The sequence below is a fragment of the Barbus barbus genome, assembly GCF_936440315.1.
Source record: "Barbus barbus genome assembly, chromosome: 22".
Lineage (NCBI taxonomy): Eukaryota > Metazoa > Chordata > Actinopteri > Cypriniformes > Cyprinidae > Barbus > Barbus barbus.
Window position 1 is genome coordinate 4326522 of NC_136750.1, and position 13930 is coordinate 4340451.

At 36.2% G+C, this 13930-nt stretch overlaps 1 protein-coding gene across 1 annotated transcript; it reads left to right on the forward strand.

Moving 5' to 3' along the window:
• Nucleotides 1–5516: 5516 nt before the first annotated feature.
• LOC306888413 (peroxisomal membrane protein PEX16-like) lies at nt 5517–13660 on the forward strand. Its single transcript, XM_079446683.1, has 11 exons — nt 5517–5730; nt 6457–6492; nt 6602–6678; nt 8736–8869; nt 9250–9350; nt 10202–10282; nt 10361–10510; nt 11433–11505; nt 11587–11706; nt 12493–12557; nt 12667–13660. The coding sequence occupies exons 1-11, from the start codon at nt 5604–5606 to the stop codon at nt 12723–12725; spliced, it is 1023 nt and encodes a 340-aa protein (XP_079302809.1). The 5' UTR covers nt 5517–5603; the 3' UTR covers nt 12726–13660.
• Nucleotides 13661–13930: the final 270 nt, after the last annotated feature.

Consider the following 13930-nt stretch of genomic DNA (forward strand, 5'->3'; position numbering starts at 1 on the left):
TAGTTTTTGGGGATGCACATTATTAAAATTCTAACTGAAACCGAAAAGCATAATTTTTGACATTTTTTCTCATGTTTGGATGAAATAAAATAAATTCAGATAAATTCGATACTATATAGTAATAATTCTAAACAATTTAAAAAAAAAATTATTAAAACACTAAAAACTAATATTATGAATTTAGGCACCACAAAATTATAATGTACAGTATGAAAATTTGACATTTATTTTAATATTTGCTAAAGAATACTGTTTTGGTGTGTTTAAGTTTAGAGATGTCAGCAAAGGTAATCAAAAAGAAATGTAGAAAGAAGATGAGAAAGAAATGAGCATGCACAAATAAAATGCACAATACTGACCAATACTGATAAATTAACAAAAAAAATTATAAATAAACAAATCCTTAATACTGGCCAATATGGTACTAATTTATTGTGCATACATCATGTTTTTCAGAAAAGATCATGGATTTCAAATTGTATTCCTCATGATACAACCTTTTTAAAAAACAAGAAATCAAATTAAGCCATTTTTTCTTTCTTTACACATGGTCTTATTGTCTATTCATTAATTCATGGTGCATGTTATTCAAAAATAAAAAATTGAAATCGATTCAAAATTGAAACTTCCTCAGTCTCTGAAATGACATTTCTTTTCAGCTGATGGAAGTCGTCTATAGTGAAAACGTAAACTGATTAGACTTTTACAACGACATTGTAAAATCATGAATTGAAAAAAAAACATCCTGATCAAGACCTGCTCAAGCACTTAGAATGTCATCTTCATTCTCTCAGTATGCATGAGGGATATAACAGAGGGATCAAATACTAAATGAAATCTGTAGTTTTGATTAAGACTGCATTAATCATGACAGGACAATGGTGAACCGTGTGCCAATCAAATTCAAATTCTGCCAAGAGGATGCAAGATATAGAAATCTAATTCAGAGAGGAATTATTTTAAAATGGACTCTGAACTCTATCTTAGAGGTTTAAAAAGGAGAAAGAAAAAAAGGGAGCCTGCCTAAAAAAACAACAATATCATCAATGTACATGTGCAAAGTGAATCAGCTCCCTCTAACTGTGTCCTGTCACATCACATTATTTCCCAGAATGCCTTCAATATATTGTCAACACTCATAATTAGCCATGCGATCCAGAAACACGAATCTGTTAAAAGAATCTTGTCCTTTAGTAAATATAGCTGCAAATTATTTTTACACACAGTGATCTAATAAACATGACTTAAAGGTATATTTCACACACAGATTAAGGTTCTGTCATTGTGTGTCTATATATATATATATATACAATGCCCTCCAAAAGTATTGAAGCAGTAAAGACAAAATTGCTCTGTTGGCCGTGGAGTCAAGGCATTTACAAATATTATTAAAAGATTAATATGAGACAAAACTACAGAATGTCACATTTTATTATTGGGTGATTCAACACATAGATGTTTTACCAGCTAAGAAGTTGAGCACTTTTAGAGTTTCATCCCTCTATCTGATGTGAGCATAAGTATTGGAGCAGTTGCCTCACAGGTCTTTCTAAGTGATCAGCTGTGTCCTGTTGCAATAATTCTTCAGATATTAAAAGCAGGGAATGTGTCGTATCAGTTATATCCATTACTTCTGTATTCTGAATCTTGCATTCGATGATGACACACACAAACCAGGATGAAGATGAGGGAGCTGACTTTGAGAGAAAAGCAAGCAATTTGGATGCTAAAAGAAAAGAGGAAGTCAGTTAGAGCTATAGCAAAAACAAAGGGCATGGAGAAATCAAGAGTTTGGAAACCACCAGCGACAGCAGCAACCAACAGCTACCTGAGCCTGTACTCTTATTATTCTTATTAATATTTAAAAATATTACTGTTCTGCTGTATTTTTCATCAAATATATGCAGCCTTGGTGAGTATAAGAGGCTTCTTTTAAATGCATAAAAAAATCTTAATTATTCCAAACTTTTGATCAGTAGTCTATTCTATGAACATCAAGTCATTGTATGGAAAATATCTTTCACTTTGGATTTTCAAAGAAAAAAAAAATTGTCTATTCCTTTAACATTTTGCACATTGATATCATGAGGGATATAACCGTGGAAGAAACAGTGAAATATGCCTTTAACTTCCCCTTTAAAATATGTTACCAGTTCAATTCAGTATATATTATAAAATCTGATTTATGTCATGTCAGGGGGTACTGAAGATTTTATCTATATTCAAAACTAATTCATACCTATAAATTTGATGAGGTCTCGTTCTCTCTCACAATATCAAAAGCCCAATCCACTCTTCTGATGTTATCCTATTTCATCCATCAGTTGATCTGCAGTGGTCTTCATGCCTGTCCACTCTGCCCATCTCTAGATGCCCAGCAGTGCCAGCTGGGCCTGCTTTCTGTTGTTCTGCCAATAAACACAGACCACACTCTAATGGTGATGCTTGAACTTGCTTGTGAGTCTCTGCAACCTCTAGTGTTCAGTTATTAACATAAAGCGAGAAATGGATCATTAACCTTTTAAAGAAATGAAAGTGGATTGCTTCTATAAACGCATATGCTCAATTAATTCCAGTTCATTTGAAAGCGCTGATGATGGTTGTGGGCTATATTCAACTTTTGGGTCATGCATCTAGAGGTTTTCTAATCTCTGTCTGTGCTGTTGACCTGTTGAAGAGGTTTTAGAAGATTGCCGGTTCAAAGAGAGAATATGTTCAGACATGCATACTGTTTAGTGCATCCTTAACACTATAAAATGAACTGCTGTAGTTTTAAAAACAGCATAAAAAAAGAGATCAAACCGAGCACATCATAGTCATCATGATGATAGTACTCAGTGTAGTATGCTCTGTTGTACACTGCACATTTTTGTAGCATCAGGGTATTTCATGTAATCAGAAAAGGTGCATATACTATACACTCACCTAAAGGATTATTAGGAACACCATACTAATACTGTGTTTGACCCCCTTTTGCCTTCAGAACTGCCTTAATTCTACGTGGCATTGATTCAACAAGGTGCTGAAAGCATTAGAAATGTTGGCCCATATTGATAGGATAGCATCTTGCAGTTGATGGAGATTTGTGGGATGCACATCCAGGGCACGAAGCTCCCGTTCCACCACATCCCAAAGATGCTCTATTGGGTTGAGATCTGGTGACTGTGGGGGCCATTTTAGTACAGTGAACTCATTGTCATGTTCAAGAAACCAATTTGAAATGATTCGAGCTTTGTGACATGGTGCATTATCCTGCTGGAAGTAGCCATCAGAGGATGGGTACATGGTGGTCATAAAGGGATGGACATTGTCAGAAACAATGCTCAGGTAGGCCGTGGCATTTAAACGATGCCCAATTGGCACTAAGGGGCCTAACGTTTGCCAAGAAAACATCCCCCACACCATTACACCACCACCACCAGCCTGCACAGTGGTAACAAGGCATGATGGATCCATGTTCTCATTCTGTTTACGCCAAATTCTGACTCTACCATCTGAATGTCTCAACAGAAATCGAGACTCATCAGACCAGGCAACATTTTTCCAGTCTTCAACCGTCCAATTTTGGTGAGCTCGTGCAAATTGTAGCCTCTTTTTCCTATTTGTAGTGGAGATGAGTGGTACCCGGTGGGGTCTTCTGCTGTTTTAGCCCATCCGCCTCAAGGTTGTGCGTGTTGTGGCTTCACAAATGCTTTGCTGCATACCTCGGTTGTAACGAGTGGTTATTTCAGTCAAAGTTGCTCTTCTATCAGCTTGAATCAGTCGGCCCATTCTCCTCTGACCTCTAGCATCAACAAGGCATTTTCGCCCACAGGACTGCCGCATACTGGATGTTTTTCCCTTTTCACACCATTCTTTGTAAACCCTAGAAATGGTTGTGCGTGAAAATCCCAGTAACTGAGCAGATTGTGAAATACTCAGACCGGCCCGTCTGGCACCAACAACTATGCCACGCTCAAAATTGCTTAAATCACCTTTCTTTCCCATTCTGACATTCAGTTTGGAGTTCAGGAGATTGTCTTGACCAGGACCACACCCCTAAATGCATTGAAGCAACTGCCATGTGATTGGTTGATTAGATAATTGCATTAATGAGAAATTGAACAGGTGTTCCTAATAATCCTTTAGGTGAGTGTATATATATACTATAAATATATATATATATATTAAAAGTACTGATCAATAAAATCTTAAATTTGGTATTATATATATCCATAATGGACATAATGGTTAGACTTGGAATTCTCCTCCATGCATGAACAGCAGTGGCACCAGATTATAAATATTCATGAATCTGCTTAGCAAAAATACAGAGTTATGTTAGACACATATGCTGTCCTTGACTATACTAAATATTTTGGGTGAACTAAATGATACACATTCTTCTGTATCATACCATAATACAACCATAGAATACTGTATAGGTTGCTGCAAAGCATTATTCTTTTCTGAGCACAGCAATTGTTCCAAAAAATTAAAAAATAAATAAATACAATTAAATAAATAAAACGTATTCATTAATTAATAATACAAAAATTATGTGGTGAAAACCAAAATAACAGTAGGCTAAAAAAAATTATAATAATAATAAAATTATAAAAAAGAAGAACGAAATCACACACGCACACGCACACACTTGCATTTGCACCTTAGATTGAATGCACACTAGTTTTCATTCTTTATTGTCAGAGGACATTCCATATGGTTTTATACTGTATAAACTGTATTTTCTATCACCTTAATCTAACCCTCACAGAAAACTACTTACATTTTTAGATATTCAAACATCTTTATTCTGTATGATTTATAAGCTGTTCTAAGCCTCATGGGGATCCAAAAAATGAAATCCTCACAATATCATGAATTACTAGTATTACTATCTTTGTATAGGGAATATCAGGTACACACAAACACACACACTGCACTTAGTTTAAGTAGCCTATCCATTGTACATAATATGCTATTCTCTGAAGGAAAGGCTTCAGCTCAAGTGTCTCCCATCAAGAGTGCAAAAATGTCTAGGAATTTATAATAACTATTTTTTCCTGCTGCTCCAGAGTGATGCTTTACAAGGTTCAGCTGATTGGCATTGATTTAAAATCACACATTTTGTAGTGTGTTCCTGCCATCTTAGTATCTGCTACTGAAAAAGCTACCAGACACCTTTCTCCAGGTATAGAGACACACTTAAGCACACTAACGTCTGTTCGTCTTCAATAAACAGCTTTGTATAGATGTATTAATACTAGTGCTATCAAACGATTAATCGCGATTAATCGCATCCAAAATAACAGTTTTTGTTTACATAATATCTGTGTGCTGTATTTATTATGTATAGGCTATATAAATGCAAACACGTGCATGTATATATTTAAGAAAAATATGTAATGTTTCTATATTAAATATGTTTATGTATAATATATATATATATATATATATATATATATATATATATATATATATATAAACAGGTTACTGCGACTTTAAATGGCGCTCGCATTCCCCGTACAGGAAGTGGCGTCAGAGGAAGACGTCTGCATATGCGGAAGTTTTCTGCGATGTGTTGTGTGTGACTGGGACTTTATTCGTTTCATTCATTTGTGATGTCGGTGCTCTACATGGATAAATTAAGTCGTGTTTATGAGCGTTATCAGGAGTATGTGAGGTCGAACCCTGCAGCCGCGTCTTATCTGGAGAGCACAGTTCGCGCGCTGAGTTACCTGATCGCAGGTGAGAGAGTCTGCAGGTCAAAGTGAAAGTAAACATAACCACTCGCGTCTGATTAGATGTATGTTTATTTAGTATGCACATTTCTCTATTATGTTGTTGTCTGCTGTATCTGGTTACTTGTTTTCTTCCAACAACAATAAAATGTGTTAAATTTATACGGGAGGTGGATTTTGCATACATTATTTCTACAGGTACAAATATTTCATGTAGCCTAATAAACAGGAGATTATAAAATCGCATTTGAAGTTGTTTCATTAGTTTTGATTTGTTAAATTAATGTTATTAATTTGGACAGGGCTGCTCAGTTTTTATTATTAGCTACTAGGTTCACAATAATGTCATAAAAACTATGAAATAACAGGAAATGAAGTATGGAAACTTTACACTAACTAATCAGTGAATTCACCACGCTCTTTCAGCTAATTAGGGGCCAAGACAAATACATATATATATATACATACATACATACATGCATATACATACAGCCCCCCAAAAAATAAAAATAATAAAGGTCTGCACTTTGTATTGAATGCAGACTTTTTTTGCCACTGACTAAAATTTAAAGCAAATCTATTTAAATCTTTTATATTTAAGCTCTTCAAAGTAACCACCCTGTAGATTATAGCTCTAGGCTTGGGGTTAAATTTGCCTGTCTTGCACTAGCAGGAACTTTGAAGAAGCTTTCATCATTTGGATTATATAAACTTATGACTTCTCTCATTACAGGTCGCTTCTCAGACTCTCATGAAATCTCAGAGTTGGGTAGGGATTCACTGCTTTACATCATCATCTTTTGTGTTAATGTTGATCTAAGAGCATGTCTCTATATGAGTTCTCCTGTGAATTGTGTGTTTCTCTCTTTGATTTGCAGTCTACTCCGCGTCTAACCTTCTAGTGCTGCTGAACGATGGTATCTTGAGGAAGAATCTCTCTCGGACATTGCCTGTGGTAATGCATGTCCCTTAAAGGGGTTATAAATGATCAAGTTTTTTCATCTTATAATGTTAGTAAATGTTTTTTTGTTTCATTCTCCACCTCCTCACTAGCATTTTTATCTTCGCACATGAAATGATCCACTCACACACAAAATAAAACAATCCACCTTGTATTGCATCATGCAAACATTTTAGACTGAAATGATCAGGGACTTTGTTAAAAGTACATTTCAACCACTCTTTGACGTCAGAAAACCTTTTTAGCGTAGTTTTAAATGCTCTTTTTAAACGAACTATAGAGTTCTGACAGTTACATTATGTTTTCATGGTACATCAAGCTCTCTTATCTATTAAAAGATCCAGGAAACTTTGATTTTCCATCAAATTTATTTCCTACTTTATCATCACACTTGCATAAGGACTGATATGTGCATGTGCAGTTGGCATGGCAACCACCATAAAATTATCTACCAATGAGAGTTTTCTATTGTGAAACTTTAGAGACACCACAGTCTGTTTCTGCTTCAAGAGAGAAGATTCAAAGTTGTGTGGTGTTCAAAGGCACAGCCTGCTGCTTTCTTTGACTGCACATTGTCAAAAGGTGCATTTTGCCCCAACTCTGTCACTTTTCTGCAATAGACTTGCTGTTATCCACCTTTTTGCACAGCTGATGACAGCCTGGTATTGCTCAAAACAACTTTGAAATAGGCAGTGTGTGAAAAAATATGTCTGACCCCTACGGACAAACACATTCATTTTTGGGATTAATTTTGAGAGGCATATTTATCTTTGCGAATGAGTTTAATGGACCTCCTCAGAGGCTGTTTGACTTTAAATTGAGTTTGTGATAGTTCAACTAGTCTCCAGCCAACAGCATAAAGTCTAGTCCTCATTGCAGCTTATTCTAGCCAAGAACCACCATTTAGACCGAAATAGCCCATCTGACTGACATGTGAAGCTTCCAGTCACCGTCTATATTAGGGATGTCCCGATCAGTTTTTTGTGCCCCTGATCCAATCCCTGTCATTGAATATTAAGTATCTGCCTATACCGAGTCCTGATCCGATAATTGTATTTTCCTAGTGCTTGTTGCACACGTTAAGTACAGAATGTGTGGTCACAATTATGAATATGGTACTGCTGTAAAACCAATGAATTAAATGAAATGAGTTAATTTAACTCAAATAATAATGAAAGTTCATTGGACCTAATTGAAATATGTTCTGTAAACTCAAAATGTCGTTGTAGTAAGGTGAATTTAAAATTATTGCGTTTTCTAGTTCCCAGCATGCTTTGCATCAAGGAAAATAAATGTAGGAATTAAGTTGTGAGTTTTGCACAAGATTAACATAGAGAGACACAAGTTAGTACTTAAATGTTGTTTAATGTTAGGAGCTATGTTGGTTTTGTAGTGTTACCTTTGTGGAGAAGAGTAGAGCCTGTGGTTAGGTTGAGGATGGACAGCAAAACTTAAAGACTATAAATACTGCATGTTATTTGACTTTTTACATGCAAGTGTTGTGAGTCTTATAGATAACTACATTAGGATGTGTCAGTGTGCTGTTGCTAGTTAGCACTTAACTATAAAGATCTGAACGAATGTGTTGTTAATGGAAGCAAGTTGTATATAATTATCATTGTGATGAGTGGGATGGGATCATGGAAACGAGGCTTGGCTTGACTTCCATTGCTCTTAGCCCCGCCCTACTTTTCATAAATTTTAAGCTCTTAAAAAACTTAAAAAAGAAAATCATCAATTGTTTTGAGTATTCTTAACTTGTCAGGTTTTACAGCGTATAAAGTTGTATTTTATGTACAATAATCAGGAAAAATTGCAACATAAATGGGTAAGAAAGCATGAAGCTTGCGGTGTCAGAATGCCAGTATGTCAGTCAAGTCCAAAACAAGACGCAACCCATCTCGCCGTCTTAGATCAACTTATTAAACTGATTTAAATTTAAAATGAGACTGAGATTACAGTATAGCTAACCTCTTTCTTTTTGAAAGAAACATTTAGAAAAATATTGAACATTGCTCTGTGTTTAGTCCTTATCTTATGTGTTTGTGTAGTCTCTCTCTCAACAGAGGCTGTTAACCTGGTTGTCTGTACTGGAGTATGTGGAGGTGTTCACTGAGATGGGGGCCGCTAAGCTGTGGGGAGAAGCTGGACGCTGGCTAGTTATTGCTCTTATTCAGATTGCCAAGTAAGGACCCTGTTTCAGTATACTAAAAGGGTAGTTCACCAAGAGGACATTATCATCATTTACACATCCTCATGTTGTTTCAAACCTATATGACGTTGTTCTTTAGGACATAAAGGAGATGTTTAACAGAATGTTCTGAGTGCTCTTTTCTGTAAGCGAATGAGGGCATGCACTCTAAAAGAAGAGCACAAAAATCTCCATTACATTCGCATAAAAATAGTCCATATGGTTCATGCTGTTTTCTGAAGCCATATGGCAGCTTTGTGTGAAACACAACATTTTCTGAAAATGATGATTATACAGTTGTCATGTTAATCTGATAATCATTGCTGTATTCTGGTATCTGGCCTCCCATTCTCTATTCTCTCCTGTGTTTTTAGAGCGATCCTGCGTTGTCTCCTGCTTTTCTGGTACAAATCAGGCATCCAGACATCACCACCTATAATTCCTCTGGACAGGGATTCTCAGCTCTGTAGTCAAGGTGAGAGATCATAGACGAGAACCACAAGGGTGTTAATATTTGAAAAGATTCTTGCAAAATTAACATGAAAACAAACAATGGAATGTTGACAAAGTCTTGTCTGAAAAATATTTGTTATTTGCGAGAACAAATGCAAATATTTGTACAGAGACAGTACATTTAATATTATTCTCTCCCCAAACAACCTAGAGCAGAAATTAATCATCTAAATTAAATAATTAAAAATGATTTTATTTCATACTAAAGTAATACTACTAATCTAATTAAGAATTTAATAAATAAATAACAGATATAAAATATATGTATATTAATTTTGACATCAGTGAACTTCAGTGATTATTTATCTCAATTAAAATGCTAAAAACATATTTTGTAACAGAATCTTTTGAAATCACAAAATGAATCTCGGTTAATTATTATACCAAAACTTCCAGTTTCTCTTTAAAAAGGGTTGAAATCAAGCAGAATAGTCATAATTTCAGACTTAGAAGTCAAAGTTAAATTATTGCTTGTTTCACTGCATCACAGGAAATGAAACAAACCTAAGCATCTCTGAAAACCGCCATGCAGGACATTTAGCACAGTCGCAAAAACCAATTAACGCACAGCAATAAGTACAAAAACAATCCCGGTGATGACAATAAATAAACGGTGTGTGAGACAATAAGTACAGTGTATGGCCTGTGCAGATAAGCTGTGATTTTGTAGTTCGGTTGAGCCAGAGCTTGTGGAGATGTGCCCTTGAGCTTAATACCGGGAGACTCAAAAGGAACTGTCTGTTCCTGCAGTCAATATACTATGTCAAAAAGTGATTTCCTGTGCACCGCTCATACTGTGATTTCTCTACACAGAGAACAATGCAGAAGATGATGATGAGGACACTTCTTTCGTGGGCCAGCGTTCAGGAAGAGTGGTGAGACCACTGGGAAGCGGTAAGACCTGACAACACAACCCAGTGTATCAAAAAGTTCTGTCAATGGAAAGCTGTATTGTGTACTTTTTTTCCACAGCACCATCATTGCAGTCTCGTCTTTGGGGTCTCCCTCGGAAAAACAAAAAAAGTAGGGATCGAGAAGACGAGCTCCAATCAAGCCCCACACCTCTGGGTCTGCCGGAAACCATCGCAGAGTCCCTGTACATCGCAAGACCTCTTGTGCATCGTATCCTTTTCGCTTTTTTTATGGCAATGTTCAACATAATATCATGTAATAATATGCCAGGATAGCCAAAATTGTTTGTTTATTCCCAAGGGTATAGGAAGAATCTGAAAAAGGTTACTACTTGCATGTTCATGTTTGGTTTTTAAGAGTCATTTTATGTGACTGACTTCACTTTTTTTTTCTTCACAAAATGGGCAAACTAACTCATAAAATAAAATGAAATACAATGATTATTTCATTAAAAAAATGCTCCAATGCAGTGGTTCTCAACCATTTTCTCTCCAAGGCCCTCTATTGTCCAAAACAATATTTGAAGGTCGACGCTTCTAGTTTCTGTAAATACATTTCAGGATTCCAGAAGTTTTGAGAGCTGAATGATTTTCAAGGCTCCCACTCTTTTAACATGGCTTCTTCAATCGTGATTTTCTGGAAAAGGATTAAGAATAAGGCTTTTTAATTTCTACCTAATAAAATATTTAAAGTTTTGTAATTATACCAAAATGGATGTTCATTATAAAGTGCCTTTGAAGTTTTAAGATTTCATTAATTTATATGACCTTTCCAGGTCTATAATTCACAAAAATTGGGTTTCCTCATATATCCAGGTTTTTTGTAAAGGGGGTGAATTAATATAAGAAATATTTAGATTTTTAGTTTTAGCTTATTTTGATGTTTATTTTATATTTTTTATTAAAGGGGTCATCAGATGCCCATTTTCCACAAATTGATATGATTCTTTAGGGTCTTAATGAAAAGTCTATAACATACTTTGGTTAAAATTTCTCAATGGTAGTACCTTCTTTACCCTGTAAAAATCAGCTCTGTTTCATCAAGCCATTTTTTAGTCCATGTTTTTTTTTTTCTCAGTGGTGATGAAGTTATTTGAACATTTTGACATCTATCATCCTTAATATTTGTTAAGTGGCCAGTCTTGGGATTTGTGGAAAACGTTCCTGGAAACCTTGGATCATGTCTGGTCTCTTGGAGATAACCAGGTACGGAGTGCTTTGAGAGTGCTTCCTCAGTCTGTCTCTGAAGATTTAAAGAAGTTCAGTCTGATGCTGTTTTCTGTCCAGTTTCGGTTTGTTGAGCGACATCAAGACGCTGAACCGCAGAGAGAGGGCTGAGATGAGGAGACGGGCCTTCCTTCTCCTCTACTACCTGCTCCGCTCCCCCTTCTACGACCGATACTCGGAGTCAGTGTCTCCTTTATTGCATCCATTGCATTACTGTAGTCTTCTCGTGTGAACCTCTGGTAGTGTTTTGCTCAAATCCTTGAGCTTAAAATAGTTCACCCGAAACTGAAAGTTTGCTAAACATTTACTTACTCTAAGGCCATCTGAGATGTGTTTCTTCATCCAAAGAGATTTGGAAAAATTAAGCGTTAAATCATTTGCTCACCAATGGATCCTCTGCAGTGAATGGGTGCCGTCAGAATGAGAGTCCAAACAGCTGATAAAAGCATCTCAATAATCCACATGAATTTTGATGTGAGAGGACAACATGGGATGGACTTTTTCACTGGAGGAAGCAGTATTATGGATTATGGACTCGTGTATGGCCAGAACGCCTTGATGGATTTATTACAATTGTTATTTGGTAGACTGGATTCTTGTGGATTATTGTAATGTTTTTATCAGTTGTTTAGACTCTCATTCTGACGGCATCCATTCACTGCAGATGATCCATTGGTGAGCAAGTGATGTAACGGTAAAGTTCTCCAAATCTCAACTCATCAAAGTTACAATCTGCACCTGCTAGACAATAAAATTTGTCAAATAAAATCTGCAACCAATCAGAACACCCTACCAACCACTTATCCCACTTGGCAGCATCACAGCTGGCATCGCACAGCTATATTTTCTGCAGAAAATATAAAAAAATGAGTTTTACAAATGATCCATTTAGATTTCACAGTGCACAACTTTACTGCATAATGGTGCTTTTTGTTCCCAGATCTAATGTCTCTTTTACACTCACAGGACAAAGATCCTCTTCCTTCTTCACTTCTTGGCAGATTATGTTCCCGGAGTCGGTTTGGTTGCACGTAAGTGCCGTATCCATCTTGCCCAACGGATGTTCAGTGCTGTCACACTAAAAGCTTTAAAAAAGCTCAGAGATATGTGCTGACTGGATTTCTTTTTCTGTCCTCTAAGGTCCACTGATGGAGTACTTGCCCATTTGGCAGAAGATCTACTTTTATAACTGGGGCTGACGTCAAAGTGAATATTTCACAGGTCAGCGCCGCCAAAATACTAGCAGAATGAGAGGAAGCCATTTAGAGGATGCGACAGCGACACTCGAGGACTCAAATCACGCCTGTGCCAGAACAAAACCACATTTGAGGAGTTTAGCAGTCAGGGAGTTACAGGCAAACTGCTGCCGTATGAGAATATATATCTGGATAATGATTCTCCGAATGCCGTTTTTGTTTATCTTTTAGCTTTCGTGATTTTATGCATCTGAGCCTTTTTCTGACACGTTTTTCTGTTGTCGAATGACTTTTGGCCAAACTTCAAGCTCTCCTATCTCATAATCTGTCCCTCAATACGAATGCCTTCCTTTTAATTTAGATGTTTATTTCCAAGGAGGACAGTTTTATTGAACACAATAATTGACTGGCTAAAATGAAGTCAATTAGACAGATGTTTGGTTTTTTTGTTTGTTCTGTTTTGTGCCATAGATGAGATGAAGCTGAATGTGATGCTTTTAATTGTAGCTACAATGGAATGATCCATCAAATATGTATTAAAGGTCCACTGTCGTTTCACAGGACTCCAATGAGAGTTTGTGTATGTAAACCAGCATTATGAGCGTGTTTTTTCACTGTGTGAAATCTCATTCGAGTCTTTGTTTTAAAACCCATCGCTATTGTGATTGAAAGACCTGAAGCAAAAATGAAAAGCATGACTGTTTTAAAATGCTGAAAGTGTGAAATTGGATAATTGCTTTTGTATATACCTCTATGCATTTAATAAATCTTTAAATAATAAGAGTCCTCATGCCTGAAGTGTTTCCCATCAGAGAGCGGAATTTATAATGCTGCTAAGAGCTGCTCGTACACATATGGGCCATAACCCAAGGTCTGATATCACAATGTTTTTGTTCGGCTTTTCAGATCAATGTTTGAATTAAACGAAAATGTGATGTATTTCCCTCTTGCTGTGCTGTATTGTATACTCTCATGAAAAAAAGCCCTGAACTACAGTATCAGCAATGCTGAAGATGATAAAATGCTTCCTAAAGGAAGGTGAAAAAAATGTCCTCATGGAGCTCCGAGTTAGGAACAGCCAAGCTATCTGTTATAAATCCCTGTGGGGTTAAAAGATATCTCTCTTGAATTGTGCCCCTAGATATTCACTAGCTCCCCATTGCAATCCATCACTTTTGCTCTTTTCATTTCATGCTGAGTTCATATAT

Excerpts from the sequence above, each read along its gene's own strand:
- LOC306888413 (XM_079446683.1), top strand. The coding sequence starts at position 5,604 with ATGTCGGTGCTCTACATGGATAAATTAAGTCGTGTTTATGAGCGTTAT. Across the intron at positions 10,283-10,360 it reads GGTGAGACCACTGGGAAGCG|CACCATCATTGCAGTCTCGT; the intron begins GTAAGACCTGAC and ends TTTTTTCCACAG. Across the intron at positions 10,511-11,432 it reads CGCAAGACCTCTTGTGCATC|TGGCCAGTCTTGGGATTTGT; the intron begins GTATCCTTTTCG and ends ATATTTGTTAAG.